The 20,276-nt window shown below is 35.7% G+C and overlaps 1 protein-coding gene across 2 annotated transcripts; it reads left to right on the top strand.

Moving 5' to 3' along the window:
• Positions 1 to 4,544: 4,544 nt before the first annotated feature.
• On the top strand, positions 4,545 to 15,344 carry cyth1b (cytohesin 1b). 2 transcript variants are annotated; one of them, XM_016293626.1, is made up of 10 exons: positions 4,545 to 4,607; positions 4,983 to 5,101; positions 8,452 to 8,532; positions 8,648 to 8,760; positions 9,600 to 9,748; positions 10,082 to 10,193; positions 10,889 to 10,965; positions 11,080 to 11,151; positions 12,407 to 12,561; positions 14,333 to 15,344. In XM_016293626.1, exons 1-10 carry the CDS (start codon positions 4,548 to 4,550, stop codon positions 14,409 to 14,411), a joined length of 1,017 nt encoding a protein of 338 aa, XP_016149112.1. In that variant the 5' UTR covers positions 4,545 to 4,547; the 3' UTR covers positions 14,412 to 15,344. The 2 variants fall into 2 exon arrangements, with proteins under 2 accessions (XP_016149112.1, XP_016149111.1); XM_016293625.1 differs by lacking the exon at positions 14,333 to 15,344 and having other exon boundaries at positions 12,407 to 12,718.
• The last annotated feature ends 4,932 nt before the right edge of the window (positions 15,345 to 20,276 follow it).

Here is a 20,276-nt window from a genome sequence, read left to right as displayed (position 1 = left end):
AAGAAAGTCATATACACCTAGGATGGCTCTGGGGTGAGTAAAACACAGCCTAATTTTCATTTTTGGGTGAACTAACCCTTTAAGCACATTGACCAAAATATTTAACAAGCGAATGGGTGTGTATAACTTTGTGTCTAAAAAATGTGAAGTGATGGTGGGTATAAATGTCATGTACTAAATAAAATGTAGCGATTAACCAAATGGTTCTCGGTGTCCTTCTTGATACCAGCAGGACGATTAGTAAATTGCTGTAATATTTGTCTAATGGAGATGAAGTGCCTGATTAAAGTGACTGAACTGCCAAGCTCAACCTCTCTGTCTCCATAGAGCCCTGCTGGACAGTACTGGTTCCTTCCTGGTCCAGCTGGAACATTCTGGCTGTTGCCAAGAGACAAAAAAACACATTAAATGCATTGCATAAGGATAAAACGAATGGAAAAGTGTGGGCTGGCAACTTGTAGTGTTTGTTTACATGTTACCTTTATATGGCAGCTGTGGCATAGCAACCGTCAGATACAACTTTATTATCATGACCACTTTATTCCATCTTTGTGCCCACAGCCGTGAGGAGTTCAGAAAAACTTTCAGTCTGATTCACTGGACCATTTGTAGTGACTTTCCATGCCTTCTAGAGATGATTTTAATAGTGTGGTTTCTTCATCCCTAGATTCTTGGTCTCTTCAGACCTCTTGGATTGCCCTCTCTATAACTCATTGATTTATTTAACACATTTCTTCATAGAGCACCTGTCTGGGTCAGTTATTCCAGCTGCACTCCTGTTGTGAGGTTTCAGGGTCATTCACACACTCCGAAAATGTATAGCAGAGGAAGGTCAGATATTTAAAGGCTACTTATTTGACCTTTCCAGGCGCTATAGCTTGAGAGGGATGTGGTGTTATAATGCAGAATGCATCAAAAGGGCAAAGATGTGTGTGTGTGTGTGTGTGTGTGTGTGTATGCGAGCGCGTATCCTCGGTGGATTGGTAATATGAGTCTTATTGATCTGTCCCTGGGCTGCTTCAGGAAGATGGGTTGCTGAGAGTATTATGGACGGTATTTAGTTCAGACACGGACTACACGCATACAGTACACACTCATGTGTGTGTGTGTGTGTGTGTGTGTGTGTGTGTGTATGCGAGCGCGTATCCTCGGTGGATTGGTAATATGAGTCTTATTGATCTGTCCCTGGGCTGCTTCAGGAAGATGGGTTGCTGAGAGTATTATGGCGCGCACACGGACTACACGCATACAGTACACACTCACATGTGGATCGTACAGTATAATACACTTTTTATATACACCAAATAAAAGTGCAGTTACAGTACTAGCCTACATCAGCAACATACATTTGCTCAGCTGCATTCAAAACACTGCTGTCGTAAGTCACCTGTTTTTGAATGTGGTTTTGTACATTACTCTGTTCTCACTTATACTTGAGTTCTCTTTCTGTGACAAGATACCAAAATGTCTTTGGTTAATACCAGCAAAATATCACGATTCTCAAAACAAATTTTAATATCACAGAAAAAAAATTACATTTCATTGAACATGCCTTTTGAAGTAGATGCATATTAATTTAAATATTAACAAACTAAATTAAAACACTGACAGGTGTCCATATATTTCTCAATTAAGCAATTGACCATTTTATTTTATTATTTATTAAATTAATAAAGTAAACAATTAAAGAACAAAGAAACAAATTACAAGCAATAGAACTTCTGTAGAAGTTATAGAATTAGTTATAGTAGAATTTCTGGTCCTCGAATCTGATTGGTTGAGAGACTTTTCCAGCAGTGTGGTAGTGATAATAGAACTCTAACCTTTTTATCACTCCACTTGCAGTGTTTCTTACAGTGAGTGTCATTGTGGACACCCAAATCCACTATAATTTTATAAATAATACTGTTTTTGTGTCATGAAATGTAGTTTTAAGATATGTGGTTTGTTAATAAAGATAATGTCTATTTGAAAATTAGCATTGACATTTTCGGAGATGTGAGCTCCAGGGCATCAGTGGCCTCGGGCCTACAGCCGAATCACAGCCGTGCTGATATGCAGCCATATCACACTGCTACTTGTGATTTATATACACACACACACACACACACATACATACATACATACATACATGCATACAATAGTTTATGAAATTCCACTTCCACTTAGCTTCTGTGAAAGTAACCTGTCATTGTTGAGATGAAGGCATTTCTCAGCTTTTCTGGAGTCATTGCGAATTTTACAAAGTTAAAAGTGCTACTGTAAAAAAAAAAAAAAAAAGCTCCTCGAGATGCTTATTTCTTCATTCCACTGCCCGCGTCTTGCGTTTTACAGTGCAAAAGCTTCTTCTGTGTGAATGGCCCCTGATACTGCCTGACTGCAGTGACCCATATTCCCAGACCAAACAGAATCACATCAAAGAATATACATCAAACTGAATCAGGCCCATTCATTATACATGATGCATGATCCCACTGGGGCCACCGAACACTTCACAGGAATGCCCACTTTGATTCACATGAGGGCCATTTGGATGGAAGAAATCCATTTTCAGAAAGTGTTCCATGTCGTTAACCTTCCTTTTATGAAATTCTTTTGTCATTCTTTGTTCCTCCTCCACCTTGAGTGATGTCATGTGGCCACAGTGGAAGGTACAGTAGTGTGTGGCCCCTTTTACAGGCTGTGGCTTTTAACATTACATGTCACACCACCATCCAAAAGTGCATTTGGCTGAGTGGTTATTAATGATGCCACTATGAGGCCCTGACAGGCGTAGGTGTTGTACAACTCCATTCCCTGGATTTTAGCTTTAGATTGCAGCTGTCAAAAACCTACCCAGCATTAATAAAGCCCTCATCTTTCTGTGTTTACAGAATAAACATGCAGCGGAATAAACAGGTGGCTATGGGACGCAAGAAATTTAACATGGATCCCAAAAAGGTAAACTAGCAATGGAGTGTAATACAAGAAGCATCTCTTTTTTGTATTTGAAGTTTTCTCCATTATAGAGATATGCACTGGCAAAGAAAATGGTCCCCTATTACATCAAATGCATTGCCATTTTGCATTTTTAAACCTTTGAACTTGTGTGGGTGCACATATTATCATAAGCACACGCTAAGCATCGTGCAACCACACAATTTTCAGTTCATTTCCATAGATTTACCAGAACCCAAACTCATAGGTTAAAGCTGAGAGAGCAGGATAAGAGGCTGATTTTTTTTATGTACTTTGCCAACAGGAAACTGAAATTATATTGAATGCATGTAGGGCTGTTTTAGAATTTCTTTATGCTGAATGATGTGTTTTTCTCAGGGTATTCAGTTCCTCATAGAGAATGAATTGCTGAAGAACACTTGTGAAGATATTGCTCAATTTCTCTACAAGGGTGAGGGCCTCAACAAGACAGCCATCGGAGATTATCTGGGTGAAAGGTAAGAACAAGTCTTTCAGCTGATGGTCGAGAAAGAGAGCTTCTGAAGTCTTAATAAATAGATTAAAAAATTGAAGAAATATTTTTCGACAAGAATATTGAAAGAACAGTTTTTAGCATTGGTAATAATACAAAAAATGTTTGTGCATTAAAATCAGCATCTTAGAATGATTTCTGAAAGATCATGTGGCACTAAAGACTGAAGTAATGGCTTCTGAAATTCAGCTTTGCCATCACAGGAATACATTACATTTTAAAATATATTAAAAGAGAAAACAGTTATTTGAAATCGTAATATTTCACATTATATCACATTACATTATATTACTATTTCTACTTTTTTTTTTTTTTTGATTAAATAAATGCAGCTTTGGTTTGCTTAAGAGACTTCTTTCAAAAACATTACTATTTAATGTGGTCGGTAATACCTTTTAGTATATATTTCATTTCTGAGTTGTCAGTAGACAATTTTTCTGACTTTTAGCCTACAAGATGGTGGGAGTTTCTTGACCAGAATGTATGGTGGCCCAGTAGTGCACAACACCTGCCCGCGTCTTGCGTTTTACAGTGCAAAAGCTTCTTCTGTGTGAATGGCCCCTGATACTGCCTGACTGCAGTGACCCATATTCCCAGACCAAACAGAATCACATCAAAGAATATACATCAAACTGAATCAGGCCCATTCATTATACATGATGCATGATCCCACTGGGGCCACCGAACACTTCACAGGAATGCCCACTTTGATTCACATGAGGGCCATTTGGATGGAAGAAATCCATTTTCAGAAAGTGTTCCATGTCGTTAACCTTCCTTTTATGAAATTCTTTTGTCATTCTTTGTTCCTCCTCCACCTTGAGTGATGTCATGTGGCCACAGTGGAAGGTACAGTAGTGTGTGGCCCCTTTTACAGGCTGTGGCTTTTAACATTACATGTCACACCACCATCCAAAAGTGCATTTGGCTGAGTGGTTATTAATGATGCCACTATGAGGCCCTGACAGGCGTAGGTGTTGTACAACTCCATTCCCTGGATTTTAGCTTTAGATTGCAGCTGTCAAAAACCTACCCAGCATTAATAAAGCCCTCATCTCTCTGTGTTTACAGAATAAACATGCAGCGGAATAAACAGGTGGCTATGGGACGCAAGAAATTTAACATGGATCCCAAAAAGGTAAACTAGCAATGGAGTGTAATACAAGAAGCATCTCTTTTTTGTATTTGAAGTTTTCTCCATTATAGAGATATGCACTGGCAAAGAAAATGGTCCCCTATTACATCAAATGCATTGCCATTTTGCATTTTTAAACCTTTGAACTTGTGTGGGTGCACATATTATCATAAGCACACGCTAAGCATCGTGCAACCACACAATTTTCAGTTCATTTCCATAGATTTACCAGAACCCAAACTCATAGGTTAAAGCTGAGAGAGCAGGATAAGAGGCTGATTTTTTTTATGTACTTTGCCAACAGGAAACTGAAATTATATTGAATGCATGTAGGGCTGTTTTAGAATTTCTTTATGCTGAATGATGTGTTTTTCTCAGGGTATTCAGTTCCTCATAGAGAATGAATTGCTGAAGAACACTTGTGAAGATATTGCTCAATTTCTCTACAAGGGTGAGGGCCTCAACAAGACAGCCATCGGAGATTATCTGGGTGAAAGGTAAGAACAAGTCTTTCAGCTGATGGTCGAGAAAGAGAGCTTCTGAAGTCTTAATAAATAGATTAAAAAATTGAAGAAATATTTTTCGACAAGAATATTGAAAGAACAGTTTTTAGCATTGGTAATAATACAAAAAATGTTTGTGCATTAAAATCAGCATCTTAGAATGATTTCTGAAAGATCATGTGGCACTAAAGACTGAAGTAATGGCTTCTGAAATTCAGCTTTGCCATCACAGGAATACATTACATTTTAAAATATATTAAAAGAGAAAACAGTTATTTGAAATCGTAATATTTCACATTATATCACATTACATTATATTACTATTTCCTTTTTTTTTTTTATTAAATAAATGCAGCTTTGGTTTGCTTAAGAGACTTCTTTCAAAAACATTACTATTTAATGTGGTCGGTAATACCTTTTAGTATATATTTCATTTCTGAGTTGTCAGTAGACAAAAAATTATTAAAAACAATTTTTCTGACTTTTAGCCTACAAGATGGTGGGAGTTTCTTGACCAGAATGTATGGTGGCCCAGTAGTGCACAACACAACGAAATCTCTACAACACAACGGAAACGAGCCGCAACACCACGCAATTAGCACAACACCACGCAATTAGCACAACACCACGCAATTAGCACAACACCACGCAATTAGCACAACACAACGAAATTAGCACAACACAATGGAAACAAGCCACAACACAACAAAATTAGCACAACTTAATGCAATTAGCACAACACAACAGAAACAAGCAACACAACAAAATTAGCACAACACAACGCAGTTAGCACAACTAGGGATGCACCGATACCATTTCTGTTTTTCACACTGTTTTTTTTATAATCAATGTAGAATTTCTATACCTCAGTGTGTTGACCTGATCATCACTGTTTTTTGTGTTGAACACAATCTACTAAATATAGACAACTTCATTTTAAAGAAAAATACATGAAAAAATATATAATCATAATACAAAAATACTATTATAAACTAGGTTAGTGGATAATTCAGCAGCAAAAGTTATTCTAGAAAAATCATGAGTGCACAATAATTTTATAAAATCTAACCATTTAGTGAAATAACATTATTTAGTGGGAACAAATAAAAGTGAATAAGTGTAGGACTGAATTTGATAAATGTTACACATTGCTCTTTGTATTGTTGTAAAATACATTCATGAAAAACAAGTAAATATATTTACATATAAATATATACTATAAAATTAAAAGACATTTATTTAAAATGTATAGCACAGTAATGGAGGCAGCAACATATGATAGATAGGACAGAACAAGAATGGCAATTAATAATCTTTCATTGCACAAAAGTATTATAATACGAAAGGCTCCAATACAGAGCGGCACAAAGCGCTTATGTGCATCCCGTGCGCAGAATGATGCGCTTGAAGCAACAGTCACAGCGCAGCATAGAAAAGTTCAAAGCACGAAGAAAAAAAAGAGATATTGATGCGTAGTGTATTAAATCTGTGCGATAGTTTGAGCCTTTTCTTTTAACAGTTTTAAATTTCAGTTACTACGCTCTTGGAGAGAGTTTCATCGTCTTGACTGTCGTAACCGAACGCGGCAAGCAGTTTGAATGCTGAATGGACGATCATAACCCTAACCCTAACAGCCGCAGCGGAGAGAAGAGTTTAAGTGAACTTGACTTAAATATTCATCTCTACCTCACATTAAACTATTTAATGGCTTCAGAACACTTGGAATATAGTTCACAAAAACTTCATGGTGCTTTATAATGATTCTGTGCCTTTCGTGGTGCTTAACAATAAAACAGAATACTATACGCACAATATCGGATTTGGATCGGTCTCGTCTGAACGATACCCGATCCGGCAGAAAATGACCGTATCAGAGCCGATACTGGGTATCGGATCGGTGCATCCGTAAGCACAACACAATGGAAACAAGCCGCAACACAACAAAATTAGCACAACACAATTAGCACAACACAACAGAAACAAGCTGCAACACAACGGAAACAAGCCCACAACACAACGCAATTAGCACAACACAACGGAAACAAGCTGCAACACAACAAAATTAGCACAACACAACGCAGTAAGCACAACACAACAGAAACAAGCCCGCAACACAACGCAATTAGCACAACACAACGGAAACAAGCCCGCAACACAACAAAATTAGCACAACACAATGAAATTAGTCCTTTGCGTTGTGTTGTGGCGATTTTGTAGTGTTGTGCACTTACTGGGTCACCGAAAGAATGAGCTGCATTTTGGACCAGACATTTAAGCTATGCAAGACTACTTGTAACCTTCCTGGCCTTTAAACACAGTCATGTCCTTTCAAACAATTTACTATCAAGCAAAAATAGGTTAATGGAATTTAAACAGATTTTGGCTTTTTTAAAGATCTGAATTTGCCATATCTAGAATCAGAGCTCAGGGGAGGATGACCTCACCGATCATAAGCTGGTCCAGTACTATAGTCTGTCAAAAGCCATTATCTACTGCAACAAGGTTGCCTGTGCCCGTATGAAAGTGCTGTGTTCTGCATTAAGGGTCAGCTTACACATTTATGGATGGACTGAAATTCAATGTCAGTGCCAGGTCATCAGGGACCTGTCAGAGCAGGAAGGAAAGGTATATAGTATGTGTGGAGGATTTATTTTCCTCACTCAGTGTAATTATAGACATGAACGAATATTCCGTTTTTTATTAATACATAACTAATCATCTGTCTTGTAAGGTACTTTAGCTCTCGTTCCAATAGCCTTCCAATAATCAGTCAATAATGCTCTTTCTGTAAATGAACACCCGCATAAATGCAAGCGCATTATTTTCTGTGTCACCTGAGGAAAATCAATAGTGAATCCCAGGATCATTGCTGAAGTGAGGTTACGGCAATGGACGGACCCCCGAAGTGGGTTAATGTATTCGTAGCTCATTAATATTATCGACATTTCCTCACTGAAGAAAATGCTTGTTACACATGGACGGTAAATCCCAGACGTAATCCCCCCCGTGAGATTTAATGCTCATTGGAGACGTCTGAGAGGAGGATCACAGCCGTAATTCCAATCACAGTGTGAACGCTGCAAGTTTTACAACTGTAGACAAGGTTTTTAGTGGCATATGTTTTTAGTGGAATTCTATCTGTCTTTTCTTTACAAATTTGATTGATTAATGATTAATTTAGTTCAAACTTATCATAAAATTTAGGAACACTATTCATTTGCTACTTTGAAAGCACTGGTATTCCCTGAAGGAAAAACAAATCTAGTTGTACCATCCATTTTTCACCAGATGTCACCGTAACATCATTGCTGTTGATCTAAGATTGAATCTCATCTCATTTCCAGGGATGAGTTCAATATTCAGGTTCTTCATGCCTTTGTGGAGCTTCATGAATTTACAGACCTCAACCTGGTTCAGGCACTCAGGTGACAAAATACAGATGTATAGATTATGATCTCCTTTGACAAATTCAGCAAATTGATTTGATAGTCTCATTATGATCTCATTAATACAGTTAATTTCTCCCCGTGCTCCATGCAGACAGTTTTTATGGAGTTTCCGGTTACCGGGTGAAGCTCAGAAGATCGATCGAATGATGGAGGCTTTTGCACAGCGTTACTGTCAATGCAATCCCGGTGTCTTTCAGTCCACAGGTATTTATGTATATGTATAATAATCTGATTTTGCAATGGGTTGTAACAATATAAAAAATTCAGTAGTCAGTACTAGTGAAATTTCATGATTTTTAGGCAGAAACAAATATGATGTTGAATGCACTCCATTGCTTTTAAATAGTAAACATTTTTATGATTTTTTTTTTTATTTTAAATTAATTTGTATTTTTTTTTTATTTGGGTTTTACATTTTAAAATAAATTTTTAAAATTATTTTATTTTATTTTAACAAAGTGCATAAAATGACACTGATTATCTCAATTCAAAGCTGTTGTTTACCCCAAAGACCCAGTCCCTCTGCACCCACACCCACTCATACATGTCTTGTGCTCTCTTCATAAATTTTCAATGCTCTTAGCCATGCTAATATGCATGTAAAGAGTGCCGCATGTAGAGCACTTCCATGCTGCCCACATGTTGCTCTGCAAAGTAGCTACACATGGCCTGTCATGAGCACTTTGCTGCATTTCAACAAGAGAAAATTCAAAATTGCACGGAAATATTCTCCTTGGCTGCTAAGAAGTTCTAGCAACAATAGATTCTTTAATCATTTCATGTAATGAATATAAATTTGAGAGAAGTTGAGGGTGTTGTGAATGTATTCATAAAATTATGAATACAAAGAGGATTAGAAATGCAAGTAACATTGGCTTAAGCAATATTTGGATGCAAATTTTTTCTCAGCATGATGTCTGTATTAGAAAATGAGCATGACTCCTTAGTGTTTAAACTCACGAGTTTGGACGTCAATTAATTCATTACATTTGGGCCAGTTTGTACATGTAATCTCCTGTAAATGCTAAAATATCTCTTTGCAGATACATGTTATGTGCTTTCATTCGCAATCATCATGTTGAACACAAGTCTGCACAACCCTAATGTGAAGGACAAGCCATCTGCAGAGCGATTCATTTGCATGAACAGAGGCATCAATGATGGAGGAGATCTGCCAGAAGACCTGCTCCGAGTCAGTGTCCCACACAGATTTTTCTTTTTGTAATTAATAATCATTTATTGTTTATATATTGTTGTTATTATTATATTTATTTGTTTTTATTATCATTATTATTATTTTTATCATCACTTACAGGTTTTATTATTATTATTTGAAATTAAATATTTTATCTTATTATTTATGTTTTAGCTGCAGTGGTGTGTTTATTTATATATATATATATAATTTTAAAAAAAATTTTTAAGTTGCCCTAGTAGCAATGAAATGTTTCATTTTCCACACAATTTTCAGCTCTAAATACAATTTTTAATTTTGAAGTACAACTCAATGTAAACACTCCTGCAGAACCTTTATGAGAGCATTAAGAATGAACCCTTCAAGATACCTGAAGACGACGGCAATGACCTGACGCACACGTTCTTTAACCCCGACCGCGAGGGCTGGCTGCTCAAACTGGGTGAGTGAATGTTTCTCTGTTCGGAAGATAAAGAAATGGGACTGGATAACACATGTGTCCATGGACAAGCCTAAACATAAAGTGTCTCATTAATGCCAAAATTAGATGAATTATCTTATTTAATCAGAGCTGTGAATTGAAAGTCTTACATTGTGTAAAGTAATAGCCAAGAAGCACGAGGCCAAATGCTTTATAGTCCAAATCGAATCGAAAATAGCTGATACAACCTCCTTATTTATCCGCATGCTGCTCAGATTTCAGCTCAGCCTGGATTTTACACCAGGCTGACACACACAAGTGTTTTATTAGTCTTTTGTTACAATCATTTTGCATATTTTCGTAGTTAATTTCATTTTCTTTCTTCCACATTTGTTTTTGGTTTGATGTTGTCTTTCTTCAGGAGGTATGTACACTGGTTTTCCTTTAGCTAGCTCATTAAGCTATGCTTCCAGGTGCTTTGCGCTTTCATTTACTCCATTCGTTTGTCATTTTTTCAGTTTAATTTAACTGCAGTGTTTTTGGGGTAACTGGGTTTTGTTCATGAGGCTTTGAGCCATCTGCTAATGTGAGTTCCATACACGTGTCTGTCTGTCTGTCTGCTGCTGTGCCTCATGTCTCCACTGCTCACCACAGTTATTCTCTACCAAATACTCATACAGACATTCTTAATATACTCCCCTCTGTCTGATCCACAGGTGGACGGGTCAAGACGTGGAAGAGGAGATGGTTCATATTGACGGACAACTGTCTATATTATTTTGAATACACCACTGTACGTGAATCTGCTTTATTGCAGTTCAATGATTGAATAATCCAATGTAAATATAAGCCATCCATTGCGTTTTACTGCGGTCACATGTGCTTCCTCTTCTGCATCTGTTTCCAGGATAAAGAGCCGAGAGGGATCATTCCTCTGGAAAATCTCAGTATTAGGGAAGTGGATGACTCCAAGAAGCCAGTAAGCGTTCTCTCACTTTTCCGTGGGTTTACGCTCACATCTAAGTTACTTTGTAGTAAGAGAGTCATTATGGTTGTTGTTTTTTTTCTTCTTTTTTTTTTTGTGCGAGGCTGACCAATATTAGATTTGTGTATTTATGATGTTCCTGTGGCTCAGTGGTAGAGCATTGCGTTAGCAACGCAAAAGGTCGTGGGTTTGATTCCCAGGGAACACACATACTGGTAAAACATGTATAGCCTGAATGCACTGTAAGTCGCTTTGGATAAAAGCGTCTGCTAAATGCATAAATTATTAAAATTATGTATTTAATTAGCTAGTTTGGTTTGGTTTTATCCTCAATTTATTATTATTATTAATTTAATATTTATTTTTTAGCAACAATGGTTTGAGTCACATGCTGTTTTTTTTGTTGTAATTTTTGAATGTTATTTTTTGTATTCTTTCTATTTTATATTTGTGTATTTTTATTTTATCCTCCCTTTTAGGTATTATGATTATTAATAATTGTATTTATGTATTCTTTTTTATATATTTTTAAGTGTTTGATTAGTGTTATGCCTTTATTATTATTTTTAAATAGTCATATTTTCTATTTCATTTTATTACTTTGTAGACTTGCTTTATCCTCGTTTTAGTTCAGTTTTAATTATCACTTTCAAGTTTTATCATTGTTTTATTATTTTTTGCAACAGTTGTTTTAATTAGCATGTTGCACTTATATTTAAAAAAAATGATATTATATATATATATATATATATATAATTTGTATATTTATATCCTTATATTTTTGGTTTTATTAGTTATTATTAGTGAATAATTATTGCTTATAAATTATGTAATATGCAAGTTATTTATTATGCAAACAGTGCTTTGATTGGCATTGTGCTTTTAATTTTTATATTTTCTTTTCTAGATTATTTTATCTTTTTAGTTTTATTCTCTCTTTTAAGTTGTATAATAACATTAATAATATTTGTTTCTTATTCTTCATCCTGGCAACCCCTTGCTAGTTAAGTAGTTGTCCAGACAATGTACTAGATGACTTGGAAAATGTTTGTTTGAAAACAGGGATGTTTTACTTTGAGCTTTGAGTGGTGGTAATTAGCACAGAGTTACGGGTTTGCTCAAATCTCTCTCATACACTGCCGTCATTGTTCTGGTAACCTCAGTTTGCTCCAGTGAAATATCCTTGTGATTAATGTACTGAAGGTTCCTCTGGATAAAAGCTTCTTCTAAAGTAGCTCTCTTTACACAGAACTGCTTTGAACTCTTCATCCCAGACAACAAGGATCAGGTCATCAAAGCCTGTAAGACTGAAGCAGATGGACGGGTTGTGGAAGGAAACCACACGTTCTACCGCATCTCAGCACCAACAACAGAGGAGAAAGAGGAGTGGATCAAAAGCATCAAGCAAGTCTTCCTCTCATCAGCTTTTAATATGCATGAGAAGCATTTTGACAGTTTGGACTTAAACCCAGAATTACAGCTAATTCACAGAGCCCCGAAATTCTGTTTTGCTCAATAAAAAATCTGTAGTGGCATGTTTGTAATATATTGTTGTAGTATTTTTATTGATTTTTTATTATTTAAAACGCATTGCTGTCTATTTCTTAAATTCTCCAGTTGAATCTATTGATTATTGTTCATATCAAACATAAAATACAGAAGATGCACCGTCTAAACCTAAACTTAAAACTGGAATTAAAACTATTAATATTGTTATTTGAAATAAAATTCTTCTAAAGTAGCTCTCTTTACACAGAACTGCTTTGAACTCTTCATCCCAGACAACAAGGATCAGGTCATCAAAGCCTGTAAGACTGAAGCAGATGGACGGGTTGTGGAAGGAAACCACACGTTCTACCGCATCTCAGCACCAACAACAGAGGAGAAAGAGGAGTGGATCAAAAGCATCAAGCAAGTCTTCCTCTCATCAGCTTTTAATATGCATGAGAAGCATTTTGACAGTTTGGACTTAAACCCAGAATTACAGCTAATTCACAGAGCCCCGAAATTCTGTTTTGCTCAATAAAAAATCTGTAGTGGCATGTTTGTAATATATTGTTGTAGTATTTTTATTGATTTTTTATTATTTAAAACGCATTGCTGTCTATTTCTTAAATTCTCCAGTTGAATCTATTGATTATTGTTCATATCAAACATAAAATACAGAAGATGCACCGTCTAAACCTAAACCTGGAATTAAAACTATTAATATTGTTATTTGAAATAAAATATAAATATAAGATATATGTTTATAATAAAACCAAAATGAAAATAATTAAATAAAACAGAAAATAAAAGCTCTTTCAAAATATGAATAAATACTTCCGCAGTATATATAAGTAATATTAAAATCACACTGGAATTTTGGTAGTAATTCTCATTATTCATGTGTGATATAATAGCAAAAGTCATTTGTAATGGTGGAAGTTTCCTAGATAGATCAATATTGAGCAGGGACTCTGTTTTTTTTTTTTAATTGAAAAATGAAATATTACTTTGTTTATTATTTGCACTGTTGCTTTTTCATCCTAGCAACCTTTTACAATAATTTAAAATGATTTATACTTTTTTAAATTTTACTTATAAAAATTAAATACTTCCGCAGTATATATAAGTAATATTAAAATCACACTGGAATTTTGGTAGTAATTCTCATTATTCATGTGTGATATAATAGCAAAAGTCATTTGTAATGGTGGAAGTTTCCTAGATAGATCAATATTGAGCAGGGACTCTGTTTTTTTTTTTTTAATTGAAAAATGAAATATTATTACTTTGTTTATTATTTGCACTGTTGCTTTTTCATCCTAGCAACCTTTTACAATAATTTAAAATGATTTATACTTTTTTAAATTTTACTTATAAAAATGATCAATTAAAATAATTTTCTTTTCTTTTCTCACATTGATATAATTGAATAAACTATTTTTGCTATTATGTTATTCTCTACCAAATACTCATACAGACATCCTTAATATACTCACCTCTGTCTGATCCACAGGTGGATATAATATTGATATAATACAAGACATTAATACTCACGTTAATATAATATAATAGCAAAAATATTTTGTAAATCGTGGAAATTTTCCAAAAAATTCCTAAAATCATCATTCCGAAAGTAAGTAAAAAAAGCAAAACAAATATTCTTTTCTCTCTTTATTATTCTCTCCAGGGCTGCAATAAGCAGAGATCCTTTCTATGAGATGCTTGCTGCCAGGAAGAAGAAAGCCTCATCTCTGAAGAGACAGTAGGGCTGTTTGTACATGGACCTGGAAAAGAGGCGAATGAGAAATGGAAGCCATAACACTGGATTGGAGCGATTTTAATCTCAGGAATGACCTGGAGTTTTGAAGGTTATCGTGCAGTTGGCTTTCTGAGAAGTTGTCTGACATCTATGTTTGTTTAATTGAACGGACATTGAGTACTCGCAACCAGTACATCATCTCAAATCAGCAGGTCTGACTGAATGTGGATCTCGTTGAGCTTTTGTAAGCTTGCTGCAAGACATGACCGTTCCTCTCTGTGCTTTGATACATATTAAATGCTAATTGTGCACCTATTTTTACACTGCTATGTACTGTAAATATCTGGGAGAGTTTTGGCCTTGTTTTGTTTGAGACTATCTAGCTTTGTTGTTCTATTCGTTTCTGATCTGCTGTCATATTTATGGTTTTGTTGTTGTTGGCTAGACATTTTTCACATTTTGCCAAAGTTTGTCTTTCCGTATTATACTGTCCTAAAAACTGAAATCGAGTGCCTGGGTGCATTCTGATTCATGAAATGAATATGGTTTATTTTGATGCTGTTTATTTAGCTTAAACAGTGTTTTATTTAAAATATCAGGACATTATTCACTGATCTCATAGGTGGCCTTGAAAGACTGTGTAATCCAAAAACATTTCAGTAAGTTTGAGTCATATTTATGGAAAAAAGTCAAATTAAACTACTGATTTAATAGTTTATTTTGTGTTTTGTATTTTACCACCTTAAATGTACTGGTAAAATTAACGCCCCCCCAAAACACATTTTTTTCTGCTTTATAGGCACTGATAGTTGAGAGAAAACTTTTAAATACTAATTTATCAATGCTGTACATATTTAAACATCTAGGTTGTTTTATTTTTTATTGTCAAAATATACTTTGTGCAAAAGTAATGGGGTGAAAAAAAAAGGTTTTGACCCATTAAGTTTATTTCACCATTGCCATGTAATAAAGCTTAAAAATGAATCTGAAATGATTTTTTTCCACTTATCAGTGAATTTTTGGTTACTTAATGAACTTGAAAGTTTCTAAGTATATCGACATTTACTGAAAATAACCAGGAAAGTAGTTCTTACATTTATTTCTTACAATGCAGACGTTTCAGGAAATTCAAGTTGAGTGTCGTATGAATTGTGAGAAAAAAGTCTGAATTGTGAGATGTTGCAATTACCTTTAAAAAAAAACAAGCTTGTGGCAGAAACAAGCTTCCATAGGTTTCAGGCAGTGGATGTGAAATCTCACAATGTGTAATGTCATTGACTTTGTTGATGAAGTGAACATTAATACTGATTTATAACTGCTGCATGTGTATATATATATATACATACATACATACATACACAGATTAAAAATTACAAATGTACAGACAAAACATTTGAACCATAGTGTGCACGAAAACATCCAAAGGAGGACATGGCAAATAAAACCTAGATTTCTACATTTTCTGAATAATTCCAATAAGCTGCACAATTCGAGGTATCATTTGCTTCAGCAGCACAGCACAAGTTCAATACTCCTTATACTGATGCTTGCCTTGAAAAACAGCACTATTCAAAAAAAATCTGGTTTTATTGTAATGTATTTGAATAATCACTAGAGGGCAGAGGGAGAACTTTCCTTGACTACAGACAACCCTGCTGCAAGTCATAATGAGTTACTTTATAGCATTATTACATAATGTCCTTTATATTTTGATAACTTTCCAAATACAATACACTCAAGCAGTGACTGGAATTTTTGTAAAGGCCATTTCCTTAGAAATGCGATTCACCGACAAAGAGATAGTAGAGGAATTCTTCCCAGTAAGTGACACCTCCACTCTCCTGCACTGATTTTGGAAAAATATCCCTAAAATTCTGTAGAATGGATTTCAACATGGCCAGGAATACTACAATACTACAGTGGACACTCAAGTCACACTTTTATATGTCTACACCAATAGATGATAATGTTTTGTCATCTGCTGCTTTAAATGCTCAAGCTCTTTAAATCGGGTGGATTCTGATTGGCTGTCAAAAAAATCGTCCTCAAAGTAATACCAACTAGTTTGTTATTGTTATCATTATAGCTGTGGACTTCCCTATTCCCATAAAACGGTTATTAAAACATTATAGCTATCATTACACTTACTGTCTAGTAAGTCCAGTCAGCTACAAAAAATGGAAAAGCAAGCTAGTTCTGAGAAAACTCTAACACTATTTTTTTAAAGAAGCCACTTGGTATTTTGTTGTCTAATTGAACATTAGACATTTTGGGAAAATTAAGCATTTTGGGTCACTGTACACTCATATTAATAGCTGAAAACATATTTATTTAACAAATACAAAGGAATGGAGATGGGTTCAACTTTGTGGATGGCAGCTATTCCACCTCCGCGCTATGCTTTCAGCTGTTTTTGTGTGTACTGCTCATGCTAGGAATAGAGGCAGAGACCTTTCAGCTTAGCTCGATTTTTCATATTAACGTACAAAGCGACTCATTTTGTTAATACCAATGGCTTTGGCTCAAAGTTAAACAATCTTAAATCCTAACATTTAGCAAGTGAGACAGAGAATGTGGAGGCGAGGGAAGGAATCGTGCAGCACGCAGAAAGAGCAGCTGTAACAGACTCCAGATGTGAGCGACGGAGGGCTCACGGAGGTCACTGGCAGTGCAGCTGAAGTCTGGGCCTGACAGCACTGGAATGGCTAGATTCATGCTGTGGTCTGACCATGCTAGCTCTACGCTGGGCGATTTTGGGTTGAAGGAACCACTGGAGTGACAATGTAAATTCTTCAGAACCCGCTGTCTGGCAAACGGGGTTTTGTATATCCATCTTCGGGGAAAGTCTGACTAATGTTATACTGAGCGCAAGAGAGCCAAGTCATTCGTGTGGAAGCAGAATAAAATGCTGAATGCTGTTTTTGTTTGCTTTAGGCTAGTACCTTCTGAGCATTTCATGTGAATGCCTCGTTTATGTATGGAAGAAAAAGAATGCCATATGACTTTGAAACAAAAAAGCACGTTGAATAGCACTAACTGAAAAAATAATGCATTGCATTTTAATGCCTTGTATTTCCAGGGCTTGCATTTTTAGGTCCTGAAATTTAACATAGTTGTCTATTTAAGCTGTGAATATTTCAATTCAAAATATTTCACACACATTTTCATAATTAAAAATGCAATCTTGCAATCACCTTCCAGAATTCACTTCCAAAATATTCAATCTGTTTAAAAATACGATGGATAATATTCGACAGGCAAATTTCGGTCCATTTTATTTCACTTTCCAGATTCGCTTCCACAAATTCGGTGGTTAAAATTCGACAGAAAATTCGTTATTGCACAGCAGTAGAGCACCGATGCACGATCTCCAGCTGCTGTCAGTCGCTCACCAGCAGGTTTGCGAAAGCGGCTGTTGATGAAGACCAAAGCAACAGGTGGATTAAGTCATTCATTCACAAAAACTGATTTGCAGAAATTGCAAGCGCTAAGTAGAAGTACACTATCGCCCATCTAAGTAATGCATTACTGCCCAACACTGCTGACAATTTCACCGACTGGGTTAAAACGTCCAACGTATTTTAATTAAAATGACTTTTAACATTTAAAATAACACACTGTCAAATTGTAAAGCTCGTATTGCTCATAGTGATTTACTACAGGTGAGATTTTGCCAATACCTCCCTTCAAATCTGTACAGTACACAATTATTTACATATAAAAGATCCCTGGAAAGGGTTTTTTATGTTCCAATGGTTGTAGTACGTTGCTAGATACAAGGAATTATTTACATATAAAAGATCCCTGGAAAGGGTTTTTCATGTTCCAACGGTTGTAGTACGTTGCTAGATACAAGGCTAACTTACTACAGGTTAGATTTTGCCAATATCTCCCTTACGGTATCTTTCCAGATTCGCTTCCACAAATCCGGTGGTTAAAATTCGACAGAAAATTCGTTATTGCACAGCAGTAGAGCACCGATGCACGATCTCCAGCTGCTGTCAGTCGCTCACCAGCAGGTTTGCGAAAGCGGCTGTTGATGAAGACCAAAGCAACAGGCGGATTAAGTCATTCATTCACAAAAACTGATTTGCAGAAATTGCAAGCGCTAAGTAGAAGTACACTATCGCCCATCTAAGTAATGCGTTACTGCCCAACACTGCTGACAATTTCACCGACTGGGTTAAAACGTCCAACGTATTTTAATTAAAATGACTTTTAACATTTAAAATAACACACTGTCAAATTGTAAAGCTCGTATTGCTCATAGTGATTTACTACAGGTGAGATTTTGCCAATACCTCCCTTCAAATCTGTACAGTACACAATTATTTACATATAAAAGATCCCTGGAAAGGGTTTTTTATGTTCCAATGGTTGTAGTACGTTGCTAGATACAAGGCTAACTTACTACAGGTTAGATTTTGCCAATATCGCCCTTACGGTATGTACAGTACACAAATATCTTTTTAGAAAACTACAGTAATTCACCAAAAGGGTTTTTTCATGTTGCACTGGTTGTAGTACGTTGCTAGTTAGCTACAAGACTGACTTCATGTGAAATTTTGCCAATATCTCCCTTACTGTATGCACCATTCACAATTATTTAAAATAATTTAAAAAATAATCTGTAGGACCCCAAAAGGGATTTCTCATGTTCCAAAGGTTGTAGTATAAAATATTGATGTACTTTATGTACAGTAAGGGAGGTATTAGCAAAATTTCACCTATGTAAGTCAGTCTAGTCACTAGGAATGTACTACAACCTTTGGAACATGAGAAATCCCTTTTGGGGTCCTACAGATTATTTTTTAAATTATTTTAAATAATTGTGAATGGTGCATACAGTAAGGGAGATATTGGCAAAATTTCAACTGTAGTAAGTCAGTCTGGTCACTAGTAACATACAACATTTGGAACAAGAAAAAACCCATTTTGGTGAATTACTGTAATTTTTTTCTTAAAAAATATTTGTGTAGTGTACATACTTGGGGAAAGTATTGTCTAAGGCGAGTTATTGGCAATATATATTTAGTCAGTTTGAGTAAATTATTCATTTACTGTAAACATTAATTTGAATAAATTATTGGACTTTTGGACTGTGAGGTAAATTTGCAGACGGTTCATAAAGCAGCCTAGGCGAATATGCAGCGAATATCAAACCTAAAACTACCGCGCTTGGTTTTCTATGGGAGAAGAAAATGGTTTGGTGAAACTTTGTGGGTTGTGGGCTCATATTCTGGGCTCATCTGCTTAAATGTACATAATATACATTAATATATATATATGATTAATTAGGTGCCGAATTTAATCATTTATCACCGTCTTGAGGCAATAAACCACGTTAAGCGTTTTCTTTAGCTGGGAGATGTTTAACGTGCAGTTTTGTGCGTTCCGTAACCTGCGTTCATATCCTCATCTGCCTGTTTGTAGTTTGCATTATCAGTAAGATCTGAGTTTGGTCTTTTAATAGCTGTCATTGCGTTAGTGCACTGAGCCGCGTAATGCGTTTTCTTTAACAGATTTCTGAGGGAAACAGCATGAAACCTTGCGCGTTCGTTCATATTCTACATCTGCTTAACTGTCAGTATAGTTTGCATCATCAGTAAAACTTTTTCTGAGATCTTATATCACTGTATTAGTTCACCGAGGCATTGGGGAATCCTGGAGTGTGACGTATGAGGGTAACCACAGTATTACAGCACAGTCACACAAGCCATGATACAAGTAAAGGAAACTAAGCAACCGAAAGCAATATATGTCTTCCTCAGATGTAATGTTAGTTCTGTACATCAGCGTTGGGTAAAATAGCATTATAATCTCCTTTGTGGTAGAGAAAGCTGCTTACATGTAGGCTACGGGAAACAGCAAA

This window comes from Sinocyclocheilus grahami, unplaced genomic scaffold, assembly GCF_001515645.1.
Source record: "Sinocyclocheilus grahami isolate Dianchi unplaced genomic scaffold, SAMN03320097.WGS_v1.1 scaffold305.1, whole genome shotgun sequence".
NCBI lineage: Eukaryota > Metazoa > Chordata > Actinopteri > Cypriniformes > Cyprinidae > Sinocyclocheilus > Sinocyclocheilus grahami.
The sequence above is the reverse complement of the archived record's forward strand: the minus strand, read 5'-3'. Positions and strand labels throughout refer to the sequence as shown.

Coding starts and splice junctions, on each gene's coding strand:
- cyth1b (XM_016293625.1), top strand. CDS start 4,548: ATGCAGCGGAATAAACAGGTGGCTATGGGACGCAAGAAATTTAACATG. Junction 5,102..8,451: donor GGAGATTATCTGGGTGAAAG/GTAAGAACAAGT, acceptor TCTCATTTCCAG/GGATGAGTTCAATATTCAGG. Junction 8,533..8,647: donor AACCTGGTTCAGGCACTCAG/GTGACAAAATAC, acceptor TGCTCCATGCAG/ACAGTTTTTATGGAGTTTCC.